The sequence below is a fragment of the Phlebotomus papatasi genome, chromosome 2 (genome assembly GCF_024763615.1).
Source record: "Phlebotomus papatasi isolate M1 chromosome 2, Ppap_2.1, whole genome shotgun sequence".
NCBI lineage: Eukaryota > Metazoa > Arthropoda > Insecta > Diptera > Psychodidae > Phlebotomus > Phlebotomus papatasi.
The window spans coordinates 48161804-48183606 of NC_077223.1; the positions used below are offsets into that span (position 1 = coordinate 48161804).

General features: G+C 33.1%; 1 protein-coding gene across 1 annotated transcript in view; it reads left to right on the top strand.

The window, feature by feature from the left end:
* The first annotated feature begins 15123 nt into the window (after nucleotides 1-15123).
* LOC129801414 (NAD(+) hydrolase sarm1) overlaps nucleotides 15124-21803 on the top strand; it is a 61303-nt gene continuing 54623 nt past the window's right edge. The window contains exon 1 of the mRNA XM_055846393.1: nucleotides 15124-16334. Within this exon, the coding sequence (XP_055702368.1) occupies nucleotides 15927-16334 (408 nt within the window). The 5' untranslated portion in view covers nucleotides 15124-15926. The remainder of the gene's footprint in view (nucleotides 16335-21803) is intronic.

Here is a 21803-nt window from a genome sequence, read left to right on the forward strand (position 1 = left end):
TATAAAATGAAAAGGAAGAATGTTACCACTAAAACTTGCGAGAAAGTGCGAGAATTTGATTCAAAGTACAATTTAATCTTACACAAATTTCGTTAGTTTTGAAAAAATCGTTCGAATTTGGGAGGTGAGAAATGTCAAAAATACCCCCCGATCGTTCGAATTTAGGAGACTCTACTGGTATGTGGAAACCGGAGTTCGTCGGGGGATTTGGAGTTACTCTAGGAAAACATCAACTCTTTCCGGAGTTTTCGTCTTGGTCTCCAAGCCTTCATCAGTGGTCGAGTCTAAATTGGGAATTTCCAGAATTTTGTCAAAATTTTACGTCTAACAAACAGATAACAATAATTTCTTCCAACAATTTTTTAATTTTTTAAAAACAGAACTCTTTTTTTCTAGTTCTATGGGTGCGATGAGTTACATTTATTGAAAAACATAGGAAAAATGTAGTCATTATGAAGCGTGCACTGAGAAGAAAAAGGCTGATTTTAACTTTGTTTCCCTCATAACTTTAATACTTTTTAGGTGTAAAAATATATCAACATTTTATAATGTTAATTTTACACCTTTTTAGAGGTAAAATTAACATGAAAAAGGGTAACTTTAACCCTCAATACACCTAAAAAGGGTAATATTTACACCGATTTCGGATCAATACTTCAGGGTAAAATTAACATTTTCGGAATGTTATTTTAACTTTTTCAGATTTCTCTCAGTGTGTAACCGTGCAAAGCATGAGCACTTTCCCCTACCACGGACAGGTGGGTGAAGAACAACGTTCTATAATTTGTCTAACTTTTTGAGCCCGAGGGGCTAATTTGATCTATTGGTGTTCCAACCATTTATATTTGCTATATCTGAATTTTTACATGTTTACTGAAATTAAGAAAATTACGTTAGCATACAGAAAATATTTAATACATATAATGAGAATAATTTTCAAAAAATCATTTATTTCGGGGAAATGATCTGGAAATGAAGCCAACCCCAAACGTATAACTACTTCGATCCCTGTCTTGTAGGGGAATTTTGTAACTCTCTGGCAATGCCATATGACAAATTGCGTTCGAATCTCAGGAGAACTTCTTCGAAAATGTGATTCTGTAGCTGTGACATTGTCAGAAGTCACATATTTGGTTTCTGGCAATTCAAGAAAAATAAATTTTATTAAATAAATCAACCAATATGGTTTATATTTCCGTGATGTCATTAAGAGATTTCTTTAAAAAATTAATAAATTGCATTTTCGAACTCATGTGATATGAAAAAAGCTCGATTGGCATTGTCAGGTTTCGAACTCACTTGTGATAATTCCACAAAAATTACAAAATTCCGCTACTGCTACCGTTATGACCTAGACACACTTACGACTTAAACTGAGAGATGACTTAGTGGAAAATTATGGAAACGTAGTTTGACCATTATTTCTACTATAATTACTCTAAGCCGTCTCTCGGCTAATCCTCAGGTGTGTCAAGGCCCTTACTTTACATGGATCGAAAAATATCTTCAGATGCTTCAGAAGAAACAGTACTAAAGTAATTTGGAAATAGTGTTACCACATTCTTTTCAATTGATATTCTCTAACATTTAAAAATCAGAAAAAAATTGTTTATTGAATCAGGAGGATTGGTATGAAGTACTTAAAAACTATTAGAATAATAAAACTTGGTAAAATTTACCTAGATTTCTTTTCTTAGAAAATTAGCCCTCAAATTTGACTCCATCAGGTTTCTTTTCGAAGACCCCTGATGAAGTAAAATTGAGATAATTTTGAAGAAATATGGGTCATCCATCTCCATTAATTTTGATAAGAGAAAATGGAGAAAACCAAAGGCCTCATCTAATGTAAATTAATAATATCTCTATCACAACATTTAATTGATTGAAACTGTTCTAAGTGCATTTGCTTTGTATCAGCATTTGTTGCTAAAGACGCATTATGAAGCGTCGTTTACGATTGCGGACGCAAAGAAAATGTAGTAGGAACAGTTTCATTTTGAGGTGACGATGTTGTTAACTCTTTAAGGACGAGAGGGTCGAAAATTGGGGGTCAGAAAAATAATATTTTCTGGCTTTTTAAGACAAACATACCTTTAGATGGCAGGACCAGCTATATAGAAAGTTGACTTTTTATATTTAGCTATTTGATATCATTATATCATATACATATCGCTCCTTGGAAATTACAAGGGGCCAAGTCAATCTGAGCCATTTTTCAGGAGACAGCATGAAAGATTCAATTTTGTATAAATAATTATCTCAATTAAGTATGTTAATAAAAACAATTTAATTCTTTTCTATTTGTATGAGCATTATTATAAACATCGAAACATACATAATTTTACCTTTCATAATATGTTTTTTTATGAGTTAGCTCTTTGTCATTCTAAATGATGCGCAAATTTTCATGAAATTAGAATGACACGGGATCAACTTGCTTGAGTTGGTCCCTTGTTTCACAAAAAATTGAACGATAAATCTATTTTGTGCCCCTTGACTTCAAACAAAATTATGCAACTGTTCAAAAAGATTAAAGTTTTGAAAAACTTTTCTAATTACGAAATTTAATGATTCATATCATCTGAAATTTTATTAAATTCTCTGTCTGAGGGCATTAAAACCTTAAAATCACCAAAAAGTGAGTTGGCCCCTTGTAATTTCCAAGGAGCGATATATTTATTATGGGCTTAACTCGTATTGCAGTTTATTTTTGAAGGGTGGGGCCTTTTGTAACCGTAAGTAATGGAGGTGGTAACAGTTTTTATAATAGATTTCAAGAGGTACTGCTTCCTTTGTGGGCGTCTTTTTATAGGTTGAATATACTACCAATCGAGATTATTAAGAGAAAAATAAATTAAGTAGGGGGAAGTGGGGCACCTTTGAATTGGGGTATCTTTAAAATTCGGTTTTTTCTCCTATTTTTAACTCTTTCCGGACCACAACATATCCAGCGAACGAATTTCAGTAAAACTCCCTTTATTGTAACTCTTAGTGGTCAAATATGATACTTTTGTAGAGAAAGAATTTTTTCCTCGTCTGGGAAATTGGAAAACTCAAGGGTACTCTCGTCCCCAAAAGAACGAAAAGGAGACAAACTTCAATTTTCCAAAAGCCAATAATATCAATTTTGTGAATCATTTTTGCCTGTCAAATGACTCCTTTACAATGTTGATCACTTAAAAAAGAAGAATTATTGACCAGTATTTTGTGGGATGTCCAGGAAGTGGTCAAGAAGATACCAAATTCCTGCTTGCCAACAGATTCCTCAAAATATTTCACACAATAATACTTTAACACACATTTCTCTCAACACGATGTTATTGTAGACACATTAAGCTTTCTCAAGAGCCAAAAAAACACTTCCTGGACAATCAGAATTCACCAAAATCCGGAAGAATAGGACAAACTTCCCTGAAAGCAATCTCCCTTGCTGCCAAATGTCAAAGTTATCGGCCATATTGGCAAAAATTTCGCTTCCGCTTGGAATTTTCTTACAAGGTTGGTGTCAAAAAGCAAATGGCGGGCATTGGCAGTATAACCTTACATTTGACCTCTAGATGTCTGGGGACGAGAGTACCCACAAAGTTTGAACAAGTTTTTTGAAAATTTAAGAAAAAATTGTTTTCCGAATTTATGCATTCTGTAATTGTTAGTTATCATACTTATTGGAAAAAAGCCGAATTTTAAAGCTGCCCCAATTCAAAACAGCCCTACTTCTCTCTATTGAATTAGATTGTGTGAATTTTCCGCCAAAATTTTCTTCCTTTGTGGTGATTTTTGAAGCCAGTGTGTCGGGACGGGGTGACAACTTAATAGATAATTTGTATTGAAAGGGGATTTTACAGGGGAAAACAGATACATATTAGATGACCGTTTTCCATATAGAGTTTGGAGAAACAGTATTAATGAGGGGTCAGTTTATAGTGAGAACAGAATAGGGGTTATCCACGAGAAGCAAAAGTTTGTAGATAGGATTTTACTTTAAACATTACCGTGAGCTAGCTTGGTAATTTTTTTTTGTCTTGTGTGAACCAAATATGCGTGTAAATATTTCTCAATTTGATTTCGTATCTCTTTTTATTATTCTCTTTGCGAAGATTTGACAAAAGATATTCATCACCCTCTATTTCTCGATATTTTGTAATGCAATTTTTTAATTTTGATTGGAATGGTAGAAACACAGTGAAATGATAGAGAGACATCTATTTTTGTGACCAATAGATTGGGAATTTCGTAGATGTTGGCGAGTAAGGAAAAAATTATGGAAAAATAAAAATTAAATACAAAGAATGCTGAAAAAAAGGGCATTTTCTCATTTAATTTGCTGTGTCTTCTCTGTAATTTTTCCCCTCCCAATATATATTTTTGTATCAAGTCAGAAAAAGAGAAGAGAGAAAAAAATTGTAGCTATGTTTAACACTAGAAATAATGTTTAAGGGAGAATAATAAAATATTGCACATAGAAAAAAAACAACATATTCTTTATTTTAGTGGAGATTTTGATTTCTCTTCACGTAGATTTTACGTAATAATTTTTTTTTCTCTAATTTACGCTTAAAACGTAGTGAAATTGAGGTGTTATTGACATTCGTGAATGAAGTGTAGAAGAAGAAATCGCCTAGAGTCAGGCAATTTATTGATGAGACATTCACTCTTAATTCAAACAATCACGATTTAAAACTGTAAATATAAGATTCATTATTGAATTTCTTAATCCAGATGAAGCATTTAATTGTTAATACATGGCTAAATAGGAAAAGAAAAAAAAACATAATATTAAAGAGGCAAATAAGATAAATTTTGAGGTAATGATGGAAAACCATGTGAAAGAAAAGAAGAAAAATATTATGTATTGCATAATTGTGCTGAGAAAACATTAATATTTCAATCTTAGACACTTAAAGAAAAAAAATGAAAGAAATTGTCCTCCATGTATAGTTTTTCGTGTGTGATAACGTATTAATAGAGGAAACTTGTCTAAAAGAAAAAATCTCATTCAACACAATCAACATCATCATTTATATTGCAAATTAGAATGAAGAAAAAAAGAACTCACTGATGCATCTTAATAACTTAAAGTAAAACTTTTCATGTAACTGTGTGTGTTTGTAATCCTCATGAACAATTTGTAAAAGAAACACAATTTCCAAACATAAAACACTTATTATAAATGTAGAATGATGTTTCCCGGCATTGATAAAGCTGAAAGAGACTTTATTATCCCCTCCATGAAATTATTCGGTTTCAACACTTCCTCTTTTTCCAAAAAAAAAGAATTCAAAATTCCAATCTGTTCTTGCACCAAAAAAAAAGTAAAATATTAAAATAAAGATCAAGCATCAAATACCAAAAGCCTTTTCTCGATGTTTTCCAAATACCGATGAATGAAAAAATAAAAATAAAACCACACGAATTTCACAAATTTGTAGAATTTTCAAAGTGAACGATAAAATTTTTCAAGTAATAAAAAAAAAAGAATATTATTATTAGAAACTTCATGTAAAATCAATGGAAAGAAGCACAAGTAATTATTGTGAGATGGAGATAAAATGAATATATAAAAGTCTGTAAATAGCATAAAATATATATTTACCTTATAAACATAGAATTTGAAAAAAAAGTGAAAAATTGTATAATTAGCAATTAGAATTTGAAAACACAAGCAAGAAAAAAAGTAAAAAATAATAATTGTAGGAGAACAACACATGTGGTGATTTATTTATTTATTTTTGCAACAGCATTCCTTCTTGATAAGTCCCGTGATTACTTCTCTATGATTCTCTCAACGCCTGGAATGTTATATTTTCCGCTGATTAACCCGTGAAAGATTTTCTATCTGTCACGGTCTGATGAACAATACAATTGCTAACTATTAATTGGTTAATCTTCAGGGACTTTAAAATTGGGCGACTTCCTAAATTTCTTCAGAAATCCGCGTACAAAATGACCCCGATACAAAAAGAACATTATCGGGAAATGCAGGAAATTCTAAATGGATAATAAATACAGAAAAATGATCAAGAATTCCTTGAAGAATTCTCCCAAGCGCCTCCGAAGGAAAGACAACAAGGTCATTTAAATGGAATTTGTCGGGAACATCAAACCTTCTGATTACGAAAAGATTGCAGGTCAGTATGATGCACTTTGTTAATAAAAGATGAATTTGTCATCTTCTATTAAACTCTTTAAAAACACCAAGGAGTCTGACAAGTGAAAAAAAGCCAGGGTGAATGAAAAATTCGCGATGTGCTCGAACTCGGTGTCTGAATACCCTCAATTACAATTTTGTACCCATTTTATAAAAGTGCTTCTAAATTGTATAGGGTAAGTGTGCCAAATTCCGGCCAGCTTGCAATTTCGGCCACTTTTTTTGTTCCTCGAATTTCCATGAACTTTTAGATTTCACGTACTCTAGAGATTATACAATGCAAAAGAATAACAAATAATGTAGCTTCGACAAACGATATGGCATGAAAAAGATATTGGAAGAATTCTCGATGGGCAAGGAACTATGAGAATGAAGGTGGCCGAAATAGGGCACCAAAGCTATGTACAGTAGACTCTCGCTTATCCGTGAGAGCGGGACCAAAATGTAATACGGATTTTGAGAGTGATACCCATTAAATTGTTTGAAATTCAACGATATTTTTGTTTACATTGAAAATTTATGGAGTGAATCCTGACCTGACTGAATCCGACAGTCTCTCTAAACATGCGTACTGTCCATAAAAGTTACAGTGAGTAAGAATTACAGTAGATAGAGCACATTTGCTTAACAAAAAAAAAACCCAAAACGGGAACAATGTGTCATCAAAATTTTGAAAATTCAACTGCCTCACGGATTTTTTTTTATGTCACCCGGGAAAAGAGTCCACGGATAAGCGAGAGTCTACTGTATATAATTTTATTCATTTTAAAATGTATTAAGAATGATTTTAAAGTAAATAAAGACGATAAACTGTCTACAAGGTTCTAAGCAACACTCTTACAAAAGAAGAATAAAAAAAATCAATTGGTATTTGTATTTAAAATATTACATTTCAAACTTGAGACTTTGGCGCTTGCATGCAACTATGCCGAAATTTGGCACACTTACCCTACAGAAAAAAAATATTTTGTAAAATTGTTCATAAATGTTTGTGAATTCCTATGGGGGACTTACGAAATTCTCGTAGGGGAAGTGTGCCAAATTTCGGCCAGCTTCTAATTTCGGCCACTTTGAGTGTATTTTCGGCCATGGAAATAAATTAATCATAATTATGTATGTTATTTTCGAATAGTCAATGAATTCATTTTGCTTTTAAATACTTATTAATTTTAGGATGTATTAACACAAAGACCGTTAAATTTTAGGTGTAATTTGAATTTAAATTGCGTTGTAAAAACTCAGTGTAGAAAGAGCCTTACAAAAAATGTGACAGATCGATTATGTTTCTAGCAGTCTTGCGATTTGTGATGAAGTGCAAGAGGTTCCTTCTTCGGTGTTTTAAATGAAAATTGATTAGTTTTCATCGAAGTTTGTTTCTGTTTATGCTAATAGTGAATCAATCTTTAAATTTCGGATGAAATTTTTCAGCTGGATCCTGTATTTCGCGTAAGAAAGTGTATACTTTGTAAGCGTCTCTCCGGTGAGGTACTGTTGCCTATTTTGTGTTCTTTTTTCAATTTATGAGTTCTGCAATGTTCAGAGAAAAAAAACCAACGCTTCTATGAAAAAGATGATGTGGAAAAGGCCTTGGAAGAGTTCAGGAAGGGCAAATTGCTACAGGAATCTGTGCGTAAATTTGAGATGCTACTCTTCAGGTCTTCAGGGCAAATTACACTGAAGATCTCAGGGCTTGTGGGTCATATAAACGTATTAAACTAAATATTAAACTCGTTCCGTTTGACGTTTTGAAATTTTCTACACGTTGCGTTACAAAAGGTGGACAGAAAAAATGTGGCTGGAATTTCACCCAAAGTGGCCGGAATACTTCCCAAAGCAGTGCCCATATTTTTATTATTTTTTCAATATTTTAGGAAGTGATTTAAAGAAATCAAAGATGATAAACTAGTTTTCAAGGTTCCACACAACCCTCCCGAAAAGGAAGCAACAACAAATATCAATATGAATTAAAAATATTGCATTTAAAACTTAGGACTTCGGTGGTTATATGCAACTATGCCGAAATTTGGCACACTTACCCTACCTAAATCTTATAACCCAGAAATAAGTTCGTAATAGTTTACTTTTTTCACGAAAATTTGTTCGTAAACACACAAAAAATGTTCGCAATATTTTGTCATTTGTTCGTAATTTTTTATTTACCTGACAAACATTTTACGAACAAATACGAACAAATGACAAAATGTTACGATTTTTTTGTGTATTTACGAACAAATGTTTGTAAAAGTACAAAAAAATATTCGTCAAATGATCATTTTACGAACAAATGTTTGTGAAAAAAGTACAAACTTTTACGAACTTCTTTGTAGGTTGTACGATTTACGAGCATTTCGTAAGTTCCCAATAAGAATTCACAAACATTTACGAACAATTTTACGAAATATTTTTCCCTGTGGGACAGGAGCAGTCTTATAAATATTTCAGAGAATATGGCGATGTAACTCCCACTTTCATTGAAAAATAGGCACTTTGCTCAAAGTAAATTTTAAGCCAAATGAGAAAAATCGATAGTCGAAAACCTAAATATTTCCTTTTACCAGATGATTTAAACTTGTACTTGGACGAAGGATTTTTGAAAAAAAAAAGGAATGGCAGAGCGTCCCAGGCTTTGCGAGGTGCTCGAACTTATAACTTAGATGCTACCTTAAAAGTACTTACTCACAGTAAAAAAAATAACACTATTATAGTGTGTAATCTTTCACACCACTATTGTAGTGTTAAATTTGGAAAAAGTGTTTAATTTAAAATTGTTTAATTTAAAGTTGTTGAATTTCAAGATGTTGAATATGGAATTGTTGAATTTAAAAATTGTTGAATTTTTATGTGTAAACTCAAAAATTGTTGAATTCTGTTTATTGTTGAATTTTCTTTTCATTTCGAAGATTTTTATTTTTTTTACCTTTTTAGACATTTTTATTGGATTTTACCGTTTTTCATGTACTCGGAATCCCCCCTAATGCGAAATGATTACATTTGATGCTCAGATCTTCACGATATACTTATTATGCATATAAATATTTGATGTTCCATAAAGATAAATCCATTGATAAATACCATAAAGTTGTGTATTTTTTCACACTATAATAATTTGAAAAACTGTAATCATATTATAATAGTGATAATTTTTAGAACTTGTCAAACAGTTTTAAAACACGAAACATTGTTGAAAAATGTTTATGATTATAACACTGAGAAATTTTTACACAGATCGCAATTAAATAATTAATTTATCCGATTTCACACTATTATAGTGTTAAAATTTTACACATTTTCAAATTAAACAACGTTGTTGAAAATTTTTCAACTATATAATAGTGGTGATTTTCAATCACGTGACAATAAATTACCAAATTATTGTGTAGTTTTTAAACATTTTTAAATTAAAGAACTAAAATGGTCGATTTTACACTTATTAGTTCAATAATAATGGAAAAGTTGACTGTCGGAGTCAATTTGGGTCCAAGTTGACTCTATCGGAATCCGTACACACAGAAAAATTTTGACTCTAAATTTAGCAATATATAAGATCCTGGGAACTTAAATTGGACGTGAATCCCCGAGGCGTTTAAGTTTAGAAGCTCTGAGCGAAAGAAATGGGCTAGAATCCCTAGCTCTTTCAAGTTAAGAGATCGGGAACTTAAGTTCAGCATTAGCTGGAAAATGAAAAATGTCTACGGATTTGCAAATTGCAACTAAAACTAAATGATCAAGGATTTAGAATTAGGGCATTGGCATTCATTGGATGGGATTTGAAATTAAATTCCTGGGTGTTTCTCTTTAAGAATTTTCCATTTTTTTGTGTGCAGAGTAAAAAAATAGCTGTTGTCTCTATTAGAGATTGACTCTATCGGGGGTTGACTCTATCGAGGTCCCACTGTGCTTTGTTCAATTACGAGTTTAACTGAGTTTAACTAAGCAATTGTGACTACCGCAAATTAAGTTTCTTAAAAAAAGCTTCGAGAATCATTTCCTATAGGCTGAATATTTAATTTTTTTAATTGAAAATTTTAGAAAATATAGTCTTAAATGTTACACTTTTATATGCTTAAGAACTTGTATTATTTTTTTTCTTTTGTCGAACAAATATACAGAAGAAAACGTGTTGTTTTCTAGACTTCTTTATCTAAGCAACTAAGCCCTTGCTAAATCTTTTAAGCACGAGAGGGTCAAAAATTGGGAGTCAGGATTCAGAAAAAATAAAATTTTATGTATTTTTTTTATAGCAAAGCAATTTTAGATGACCGTAGAAGTTCATTTTTCGGTCATTGGTGATCCAATCATCCTTAAAGGATTGAAGGTTGGTATTATGCTTTGTTTTCAGTATTTTAAGAGATAGTAGCTCATATTTAATCTCCTTTAAAAACTTTTTTCTCGTCATAATTTAGTTATAAAACGTATGTAAGTGAACATTCGCTGGATTCTGATATAAATTTTTAAGTCTTAAATCTTTAAATCGGTCTTTAAATGCTAATTTGCATAATTTGATAAAGACCTTTACTCTTAAAGTACCAAACTTCACAACAATATCGAAGCAGAAATAAATATTCTAAAATCCTTTACAATTTCTAATACTTAGAGCTGATCGAAAGGGTACATGAATTCTTTCGTCTGCTTTTGGACTCAAAATACCCAAAGAAAAATATTTTTTATTTCATAAAAACAAGTTCGTTTTTTGACTATTATAGAATCGATAAAAATACGATTCTCATGGAAAATTATAAACTAAGTCCAATGCTTTTGATCAAAAAAACATGAAATTGGTTTGGAGCATATGCTGCGGTCCTGAAATCTTTTATTACATTTTTTATCATATTAGAGTAAAAGAAGCATCACATTTTCCCACCTGTTGCAGTTTTAGTAATATTTTTAAAATACATTTGAATTGTAGCAATTATAGTAACTTAAAAAATAAAAATTGTCATGAAAAAATAGTATGTATAGAGCAGTGAAAAAGACAAGTTCATTTAGAGAGAGTGAATAAATTGTGATTTGAGTGTAAAAAGTGTATTCCAAAGTGACAAGGAAACAAAGAGGACATTCATCCGGTGCTGCAAACCGGATGATGTTGGTTCTCTATCGATACATTAATTTCTGTCTGCAGGTAAACCATTTTTAAACACCGCCTGTACGTGATTTTTCCTCCGAATTCGAAACATTTGATGAAGAGAATCCATCCCAAAAACGTAATTTTCCTTTCTGAAATCACATTTGTTGTACTTTTTCTCAATTTTAGGCACTATACATTTTTTTTTAAATAAATCTATAAAAATGTATGCATTGCAGATAAGAATACTTCCTTAATTATGAATTGTCAATCTGTGAGTGAATTATTATTGATCCTTATTATTGAATTTATTTATTTGAATGAATTTTTGAATTTTTGAAGCTTTGAGAAAAAAATTAAACTAAGATTCTGTACCTTAAAATAATTTTCCGATCATTTACCTTAATAAAGTTCTGTGAATCTCCTATATTCACGAGCATGAGGATTTTGCAAAACATTTTTTTCTTTTTGAGGGATTTCTAAATCCCTCAAAAGATCGCCCAAAAACCTAGAAGAGTGTTACAATTGAATTTTGGATAAATATTACCTTATCGGTCTATAAATGATTGAAACTAGTTCATACTTATCAGAGAATTCAAGACCTTTTCAACGAGCATAAGCATGATGTTTATTGATTGAGGAATAGTCTCATTTTTAAGTCTTAATTAGGAAACCGGTAATATGAATGAGGGTGAAGGGGAGGAGTGAAAAAAATTGAAAAACTAATGGGAGGGTCCCCCGAAGTTTTGTTGTCACTAACTTAAAAACTTTCGCCTGAAGCTCTAGTAACGGATAGATGAATCAGGCGGACAATCCTATTTCGCAGAAATCGTTTCAAGCAAAGATAAGCTGTGAAAACTGCTCTTCGGGTGTGTTAAAAAAAAGTTAAAAAAAATTGAGAAATTACACCTCTCTCGGTAATTACACTTGAAATTACAGCTCACTCTTATCATCAGAAACTGTCACACTGTGTGCACAAGAGTCAGGAACCGGCAATCCAAAGCATTTAATTTTTAATTCTATGATACCGAATTTGCCTAATTGCAAGTTTTAGAGAATTTTGAATTCTTTGAGAGGCTCCAGAAGTTTAAAGAAACCAAACCTCTGTAGGTAGGATTAACCTAGATGCAAGGGAGAGATATTTGTGTGCAAATGTGTACACCACTTCCAGGCACTTCCACGATTTGTATGGAAGAGGCCTTCGTACTTCCAAAACTTCGCAATACTCTCGAAAATGTGGCAATACTTCCAGCACTTCTTGCACTTCATGCACTTCTCATACTTAGAAATAAGTAATTTATTTAATATGATGACCAATCTAATTACGTAAACTCTTTAAAAATCTCAAGAAATTAATTTTTACACATATTTTTAAAATTTTTCTTATATTTTGATTTTCTACCGCCAGATAAAGGGGTATCAACATATTTTGAAATTTCCTAAGAGACTATTGAAGCTACTTTTAGAAAATAGAGTTTCTTAAAAACGTAATCTCGTTTGTAATATTATTGAAACTGTACTGAAAAATCTGCAAGATTCTAAAAGTACGAGTGCAACAACTAATTCAGCACTTCACACGTATCTTCACTTTTTATTAAGTTTGATTCTAACTCTGGTGTCAAAATTCTTTCAAATTAAAAGGAACGGTTTTTGATGATTTTCTAATCATTTTTTGCAACAAGCTGGGCTATTTTGTAGTCCTAGGTTTTTTTTAATCTTTTTCGCTATTGTTATATTAGATCAATTTCTCATCACCTGTCGACAATAATTCCAGAAAAGGTTCTTCACTGCAGCGTAAGGAAAGTGTACCACGGATCGGAATGTTAAGAAACATGCTCCATATTTAGCTGAAAGTATGAGCCCCAAAACAATATTTGGTAGTTTTTTATATTCCATTTCATACATTAGTGATCCAATTAACTATTTCCGTGTATTTACACTTTTGTTATTCACGGAAATTACTAATATATCAGTTTAAATTTAAATACAAGGATGCAGAGTGTTCCACAGTTAGGAAGGGGGTGAGCCACGGATCAACAGACGCTTTTGATGAGGATTTTTCTGCTTTTTTGGCATCAAAATCACTCCATAAGGCTCCAGTGAAGCTTTTTCGTCACCTTTATACTTTGTACTGTATATTCACATGAAAAAACTTTTAAAATTGTCAATCCTAATGAAATTTTCACTTGTAAATAGATCTTTCACAACAAAAATATCCAATAATGGCCATGAAGATGACCTGAGAGCGCTGAGCGCAATTTTTACGAACACAAATGTGCCTATCCGAGGAATAAATGGAACAAAACGTACTTGTTCGCAAAGAATAATATATTTTCCATTTTTATTGTCGACATAAATAAAAAGGTGCACTGATGTGAAATTAGAATTACTAAGTATTAATTTTTTAATTAACACAGTTTTAAAAACTTCAACAAACCTTTTCAGTTTGCCGCCCGAAGTAAAAATCTTAATTACAGTAGAGTCTCGCTATAGGCCATCGCTCTATAGTCCACAATTTATCGACCGTTGATTTCAAAACACTGATTTTATGTTAGGTTATGTTTTTTGTACGCAACAAGCATAATTATTTTAATATTTTTGGCAAACTTTATTAAGTAGTTGTGATAATTGTGATCCATAATGAAGAGAGCAAGGACAAGTACCACAATCGCAAAGAAAGTGGAAGCCGTCGAGCAATTTCAATACTAAAAGTCGTTGAGAATTTTAAAAAATTACATGGACTATAGTGCGACCCAAGTGTCAAATCTGAAACCAAATATGGACTATAACGAGACTCTACTGTAAAAGTAACGTAGTCTGAAAAAAAAACGTAATTAGACAAAAAAAAACTTTATATTTGAGCACTTCCACTTACAAAGACTTCCAAGCACTTCATTTTCACCTGTACACCACTTCCAACCCTAATATCTCCCCCTTGCTTAGATGGTATATTTCTCTTTAATTTATTATTAAAGTGATAGTAAATCTTTTAGTTTCGTGGGATCGATTCAGGCATTTTCATTCTTCTTAATTAATTTCAAAATCGGAATTCTAGTCTGAATAAAAGTCAAAATTTAAATACAAATCAATGTAATAAAGATTTTCAGGATTTTTTTTTTCAGTTTTTCGGCTTAACTTTCCTTTTTGATAAATTGAAAGACGGCCAAAAAACCCCTTTCTTCAGTAAGGTAAATTTGTTTCAGCCACAAAATGAAACTTCTCTTCTTTGTTACTTTGCCAAAAGCTCAGCCTATGTGAATGAAATATCTTAAGGAAAATTTAGAAAATTTATGATGTGACAAATCGCTGTCACGAGACAATTTACAGATGTTGAAGAGGTTGAAGAGCATAATGTAGATGTAGAGCAAGAAAACAATGAATCCGTTGACGAGAGGCATTTGTTGGAATTAACATAAAGTCACAGTGTAATACAAGATCAATACCAAAGTGTTGATTTCCACCCACATGTCCCAATTTTCACGATCATTCTGTTTATTCATTGTCTTTGGCTTCTGCTTCTATTTTTCCATTTTATGCGTTCGCCCAAACAATCAATGGCCAGTAATATGACTGTGATCGTGAAATTCTTATGCCACACCACCAAAAATTCCTCATGCGTGAACCACGTGAATTGTTGGGATGATCGCGAAGCCCAGAGTTGTGATTGTGAACCCCGTGCCTGTGATCATGTCGCGATCGCCAAAGTGAATGGCTGTTTGGCATGTGGTGAACGAGCTCGCGCACACATTGGAAAGATCACACCAAGGGGTACTCAAATGTAGGAAAATTTCTCACAATATCATGTTTAAATGATCATAAGATTATTTCTAGTGATCGTGTAAGTTTATGTCCCCTTGAATAACATTTTAAAATTCCCTCGTCGGCGGCATCTCAGCTCGCGTCGCTCTCTCTCAGTTGGAAAAGACAGTCGCCGGAGATCGATGCAGCAGCTGTGATCGTACCGATCATACATAAGTGCAAATTATTTTTATTCACTGTTACTTATTGCATAAATATTGTGTCGTGCGAAATGGTGCAATTTTGCTGAGTGCCTCACTTTTGTGTATATATATCTGCCAGCATATTTTTCCCTTTGCAACTGTTTGACCTCAAAAAAAACCCTCTTTGGGGGCATTTCCATTGTCCATATGGTGGAGAAAAAGGCCAAGATCGCTCTTGTCTTTGCTTCAGAGCTCCCCCTTGATCACAGTGGAAATTTCTTCAAGGTGAAAATTGGCGTGATTGGTGTTCTGGTAAAGCTTTAGTAAAGATTATTATGTGAAGAATTTTGTGGAAAAAAAAATAATTTTGCAATTAAAATTGTCTAAAATGTGGTTAAATGTGTTGTACATGGTGGATTAAAAATAAAATTCACTTTCATAAATATTTATTCATTTGATCGTGCAAAGTCCGCCATATGCAGGTCTGTCGCGATCGCGATCGTGTGACGTGATTTGTGCGTGTGGGTGTCTTGAGGAGAAAGTCGTCAATCGTCATATTGGGTTGAATCTTACGACATTATCCTCATCAAGAGGGGGCCAGTTTTGAGACCCCAACACCTATGATTTCTTCTCCGGAAGATCACATGATCAAGTGGGAAGTTTTCTTTCCGATAGATGTTCACCGAGTGAACAAAGTGCCTTTTGTGGAAATAAGGATCACACAGTTGGACAATATTTACTGATCGTGATCGTGTGAGATAAATATTTGACCGGAATGTCCGGGAGTGGATCACCGGTTGCCGGCTATGAGGCGCCGTCGGACACAATCTCGCCGGCGCGCAAGCAAGCAGCCAGGCGCCTTCTCAAACTCTCCATCCCTAAATTACAACCCAATAGTGCTGAGCAGTGCCGTCAACCCATGTCCGCTACAGCTTCTGGGAATTCCCAAATCGGCCGGATGTCGACCAGATCCGCACGAACAGCACTGCCAATCGAGAATCCCGAAAGTGGGCCGTTTATCGTGTCCAGTCCACCAATTTCTGTGCGAACTGGCCACCAGACACCCGTGACGCCAATCAATACAGCGGATGTCGTTAGCGTTTCCTCGGCGGGATCTTCGCCGGGCGCCAGAGGCAGCCCACGCTCCTTCCCTCGCTTTGTTAGCTTCACAGCCGCCGATGAGGTGAGTGTCCAATACACAGCCATTTCGCAATGCAATCATCCGTTTATTGGGTTTATTGATATTCCCAATTCTGGGAAATATTCAATAATTTTCTCATTTGTTACATGAAAGACATTTTTAAGAGAGTACACACTAGAGACCTGCACGGGTCGGGTTTTAGGGTTTTTTCCAACCCGCACCCGCAGTGAATTTGATCTGTACCCGACCCGACCCGTTGAAATTTAGTGCTATCCGACCCGGCCCGACCCGCAATTCAAAAATTAATACCCGTGTCCGACCCGACCCGCAAGAAATGTAAATTTACCCGTCTTTTTACTTATTAACCCGAAAAACAGTAATACGGTATTTTGGTTTCATTAACACGATTAACAAATTATTTGGACTATTTGGACAGTAAAACGATTCAATTTACTCAGTAAAATATAAAATTTCATTTTAATAAAAATAAAAACCTAAGATTAACTTTTTAAGAACGAGATGCTTTTTTTCTGACCGAAAATCAACTATAAAAAAGAAAATAATAAACAATTTTTTATCTTTATGGATTATAGGGACAAAATAGCCTAAAAATTTAAGTCATTTTTCTCACCATACCAGTAAATAATTTTCACTCTAATGGAATATGTTATATATGAGTAGGGGAAACTGGGGCACCATCAAACACGGGGTACCACCAAACACTAATTATTATTTCTACTTGGATTATCTCGACCATTTCTTCAGTGGACAAGCATCCCCCATAGTGTCTATAAATTCCTATAGGTCTTATGATCTGAACTCGAATATGCGATTGAAAAATCGCAGTGTTTGGTGGTACCCCAGTTTCCCCTGATTGTGGTTTTTCTATTCCCAGAAGGGTTTTGCTTAAAAAATTGTGCATTCATTAGAAAATTCGTCACTTTATAGCTTAAATATTTACTATATAGCAGATATTTGGAAATTTGCACAAAATTATCCTAGATACCTACAACCTTCTACTTTATGATTACATACAAACATTACAAAGAAATAATTTTAGGTAGACAAGAAAAATTACACTGTGCAACAAAATGAAAACTTTTTCCGTGCGATTTCAAATGACCGGTATTTTCGGATTCCTTGGTGTCTCCTGAGTGATAACTCCGAAGAAAGTTATGGTCTATCACGTCTAGTTTCTGAGCTAGATTAAGATGAAAATCTTTAAGAAATTGGTTAGAAATATTTTATGAAATTTGTTTTTCTCTCAAAAATGGTACATCCTGGGATGTTGGCGTCAAAGGATGACTCAAGGATGTGTAGAGGAGGACTCAAGGAAAATTTTCCTGGAACAAACCATATCCCTATCTCCTCATTTTCCCTGAAGTATTTCAGATTCTCCTCATAAATCTCTAAATATCCTTAAATCCATTAAAAGGATGCATAGGACGACTTGCATCGTTTACAAAAATATTCTCCTGAACATCATAGGATGATAAAACTTTCCATTATCCCCAGAAATTATGCATTTGAATTACTTTTAAACATGTGGACAACTCAAGAAATCCAGTTCTCTCGCCATCACCACTAAAAATCTTTAAGATATTATAGGAAGAAATATTTTATTAAACATATTTTATCCAAATAACAGTACATCGTAGGATGTTAGTATGGTGTTAATGTCAAAGGACATTTTGTGGAGGGGGACTCAAGGAAGATTTTCCTAGAAAAAAACTATATCCCTATTTCTTTTTCCCTGTGATTTTCTAGTTTTTCCATTTAAATCGCTGAATATCCTTCAAATTCATGAAAAGGATTGTTTGTAAGGACACGACTCCCATATATAAAAATTCTTCTGAAAAAAAAAGTAAGGATCTCTAAAGATCTTAGGATGCTAAAAGTATCGTTATCTAGAAATTACATACACAAAAAAATTAACATTTTTTAAAAAATTTATGTTCTTTTTATGCTATAACAATATTTATAAAATATTATGTGGAATTTACGAAAAGAGCAGAATTAATTTAGTTCAATTAACTCCAAGAAGAGAAGTCTCACTAATCATACTTATTGGTATAGTGCATTCGCAATGATAAAATATTACTCAAACAGCAGTTATAAATCAGTACAATAAAATATTTATCAGTGATTTAAATTTGGCCACATTGTATACAATGTAATGGAGAGATTAAGAGTAAAGAGTAAATGAGCAGATAAACCAATAACCCAAGAAAAGCTATGAAAGTTACAAATGAGTAAATATAGTGATCAAATATATGCTGCAGCATACTATTTCATAAATATTGTTATAGCATAAAAAGAACATAAATTTTCTGCGGTATAATGTTATTTTTTTTATTTTTTTGTGTATATAATTTCTAGATAACGATACTTTTAGCATCCTAAGATCTTCAGAGATCCTTACTCTTTTTTTCAGAAGAATTTTTATATATGGGAGTGGTGTCCTTACAAACAATCCTTTTCATGAATTTGAAGGATGATCAGCGATTTAAATGGAAAAACTAGAAAATCACAGGGGAAAAAGAAATAGGGATATAGTTTTTTTCTAGGAAAATCTTCCTTGAGTCCCCCTCCACAGAATGTCCTTCGACATTAACACCATACTATTATTATTAATCGTATCGAGATATTTATTACAAGGTAATCATTTTTACAATGCGTTATATCCCGTGTTGGAAGAATCTGCGAAGTCCATTGTAGACCGCCCAGGAGCGCCTTCCCGTAGTGTGGTGAATGCTTCTTCCATGCTCCCGGAGTTGTTGGGCGAGGCGGTGCATTTTTATTACGTTATATCACAGTGAAAATGTCTTTTTCTTAACATTCAGATCTTTTGCACCGGGCGGGACTCGAACTCACAACAGTGAATCGAGCCAGGGAATCGATCCGCCCAAGAGCCAACGGTCTTGCCTATTGCGCCACTGATTCCCCAACACCATACTAACATCCTACGATGTACTGTTATTTGGATAAAATATGTTTAATAAAATATTTCTTCCTATAATATCTTAAAGATTTTTAGTGGTGATGGCGAGAGAACTGGATTTCTTGAGTTGTCGACATGTTCAAAAGTAATTCAAATGCATAATTTCTGGGGATAATGGAAAGTTTTATGATCCTATGATGTTCAGGAGAATATTTTTGTAAACGATGCAAGTCGTCCTATGCATACTTTTAATGGATTTATTTTATTTTGGAAAATCATTTCTCGAGTGCTTCACGTAGATTTAATAAATTTTATTGAAAAAAATAAAGGAAATTCAGCAAAGAAATACATTTTGTATTTAATTTTCTGTTTGGTATTCTGCGTTTGGACTCTGAAATCTGCATACGTCACATGAAATTTTCTTTCCAACAATGCAATGTTCCAAAGGAATCTAATTCTTTATTTCAAAGTTGCCCCAAGAGACATTACTAATAATTTGCTAATTTATAAAAAAAGAACAATTTATGGTAGATCCAATTATTTGTGATAATCATTTATGCATATTGACCTTTTATCCTCTGAAGCAGATCTTAGTCTGGAAATTTGAGCGGAAAATTCTATAACTTTTTTGAGTTCCAATACAATATTTTTAGTGATGATAACTACAAAATTTGCAAGAAATTTTTGACTTCGTAGAGTTTTAAAAGTATATTAAAGGAAGCACTATTTGAAGATTTTCATGATTTTTCGTGCAGTATTATGAAAAGAAATTAATGAAAAACAAATGACAGAGAATGGGCGTCCTATCACGAAACATCAGCTGTCCAAAATTACAAGCAAAGTGTTCAGAATAACACTCAAAATGTCCATAAAATAGTACTTTTAAGAATGTCTATATTTTTATTCATTTTTTATGCATTAAGAATTATTCAAGAAAACGTTTCAAATGTTTTTAAAGAAAACTTTAGATGTTAATTACTTTTTCCTTGATCGCTGGAGAAAATCTGAGAAAAAAGGTTTTGAGAAAAAGCGTTTCCAATTTTCTACTGTCTATCTTTTCTAAGGGTGCGCTCGGCTTCTCAGAGTAATAATTTCGATAATTTTACTCTTTAAAGACGATTGAAACACTAGTTGCCCATAAAGAAACTGGTTTTTCCTGACAATATAAAGTTATGCTTTTTGTGAGAATTTTACGAACTTCAATTTAATATTAATTGTATTTATGTACGGAAAATCGTCAATTAGAGCAAGCGACACTCAAAAATCACCCAGTTTTTTCTCACTCAGTGGAGATAGGAAAAATTCCTGTCTCCACCCGGAATCGAAATGGAGACCAGTAGGGGAATTCTGTAATTTTGAGCTTTTTTTGTCATATAATATGAGTTCTAAAATGCAATTCATTGAATTTTTAATGAAATCCCTTTACTTGATGATTTTATGAAAATACAGTACGTATTGGTTGATTTGTTTAACAAAATTCATTGTCATTTGAATTGTCAGAAATCTCAAATATGTGACTTCTGACAATGCCACGTGAGCTGAAATGGCAATGTCACGGCTACAGAATCGCATTTTCGAAAAAGCTCTCCAAAGATTCGAACCCAATTTGTCATATGGCATTGCCAGAGCGTTACAGAATTCCCCTCCTGGATTGACCCTCTGATCTTAAACATATCTCCAGAAGAAACTTATAGTCCATTACGCCAAGTTTCTGTGATATCTTGAGGTGGAGGTTCTTAAGAAATCTGTAGAATTATTTTATGAAACTTGCTTTCTTTTCTCATAACGGTACATCGTAAGTTTTTGGTGCATAAGATTAGTTTTTAGAGAAGAACCCAAGGAATAATTTCCCAAAACAAATCTTATCTCTATCATTTCATTCTCTCTATGATTTTTCATATTTTTTCCACAAATCCTTAGAAAGTATATCCTTTTAACAAAAATATTTTCCTTGAAATAAGAGTTAGGGCCACTGAAGTTCCTAATGAATAGTATTGAATTCGAATTGATACTTAGGGTCGAATAACGCACCGTTATCAAGAATTTTTTAACAAGTTCAAAGCATAATGGTTTTATAAGAATCTCCAGAGAATTTATCTCGTTTTGCAAGAACATTTCTGAACAGAGGATATGTAATGCTATATGTGATTCTTTTCACGAATTTGAAAGATATTCAAAGATTTGAGGAAAATCTCGTAAAGAGCATGTTTTCTGTCGGTTCGTTTTGTCAAACTTTGTCAAAATAATATAACAATTATATTTGATTATTTCCACAAAAAAATGGTCGGATAATTTTTTAAACAATACCCGAAAATTTCGAGATAATTATCCGTGACCCGCCCGACCCGCAGATTTTATAGATAAAACCCGCCCGACCCGCAAGTTTTCGCGGGTACCCGCGGGTCGGGTCGGGTGCGGGTCGGATATGCAGGTCTCTAGTACACACATAGAGGAAACTGGGGCACCAGTAAACACGGGGTAACACCAAACATTAATTTTTATTTCTAAACTACTTGGACTATCTCGACCATTTCTTCAGTGGACAAGCATCCCTATAGTGCCTTTCCTAT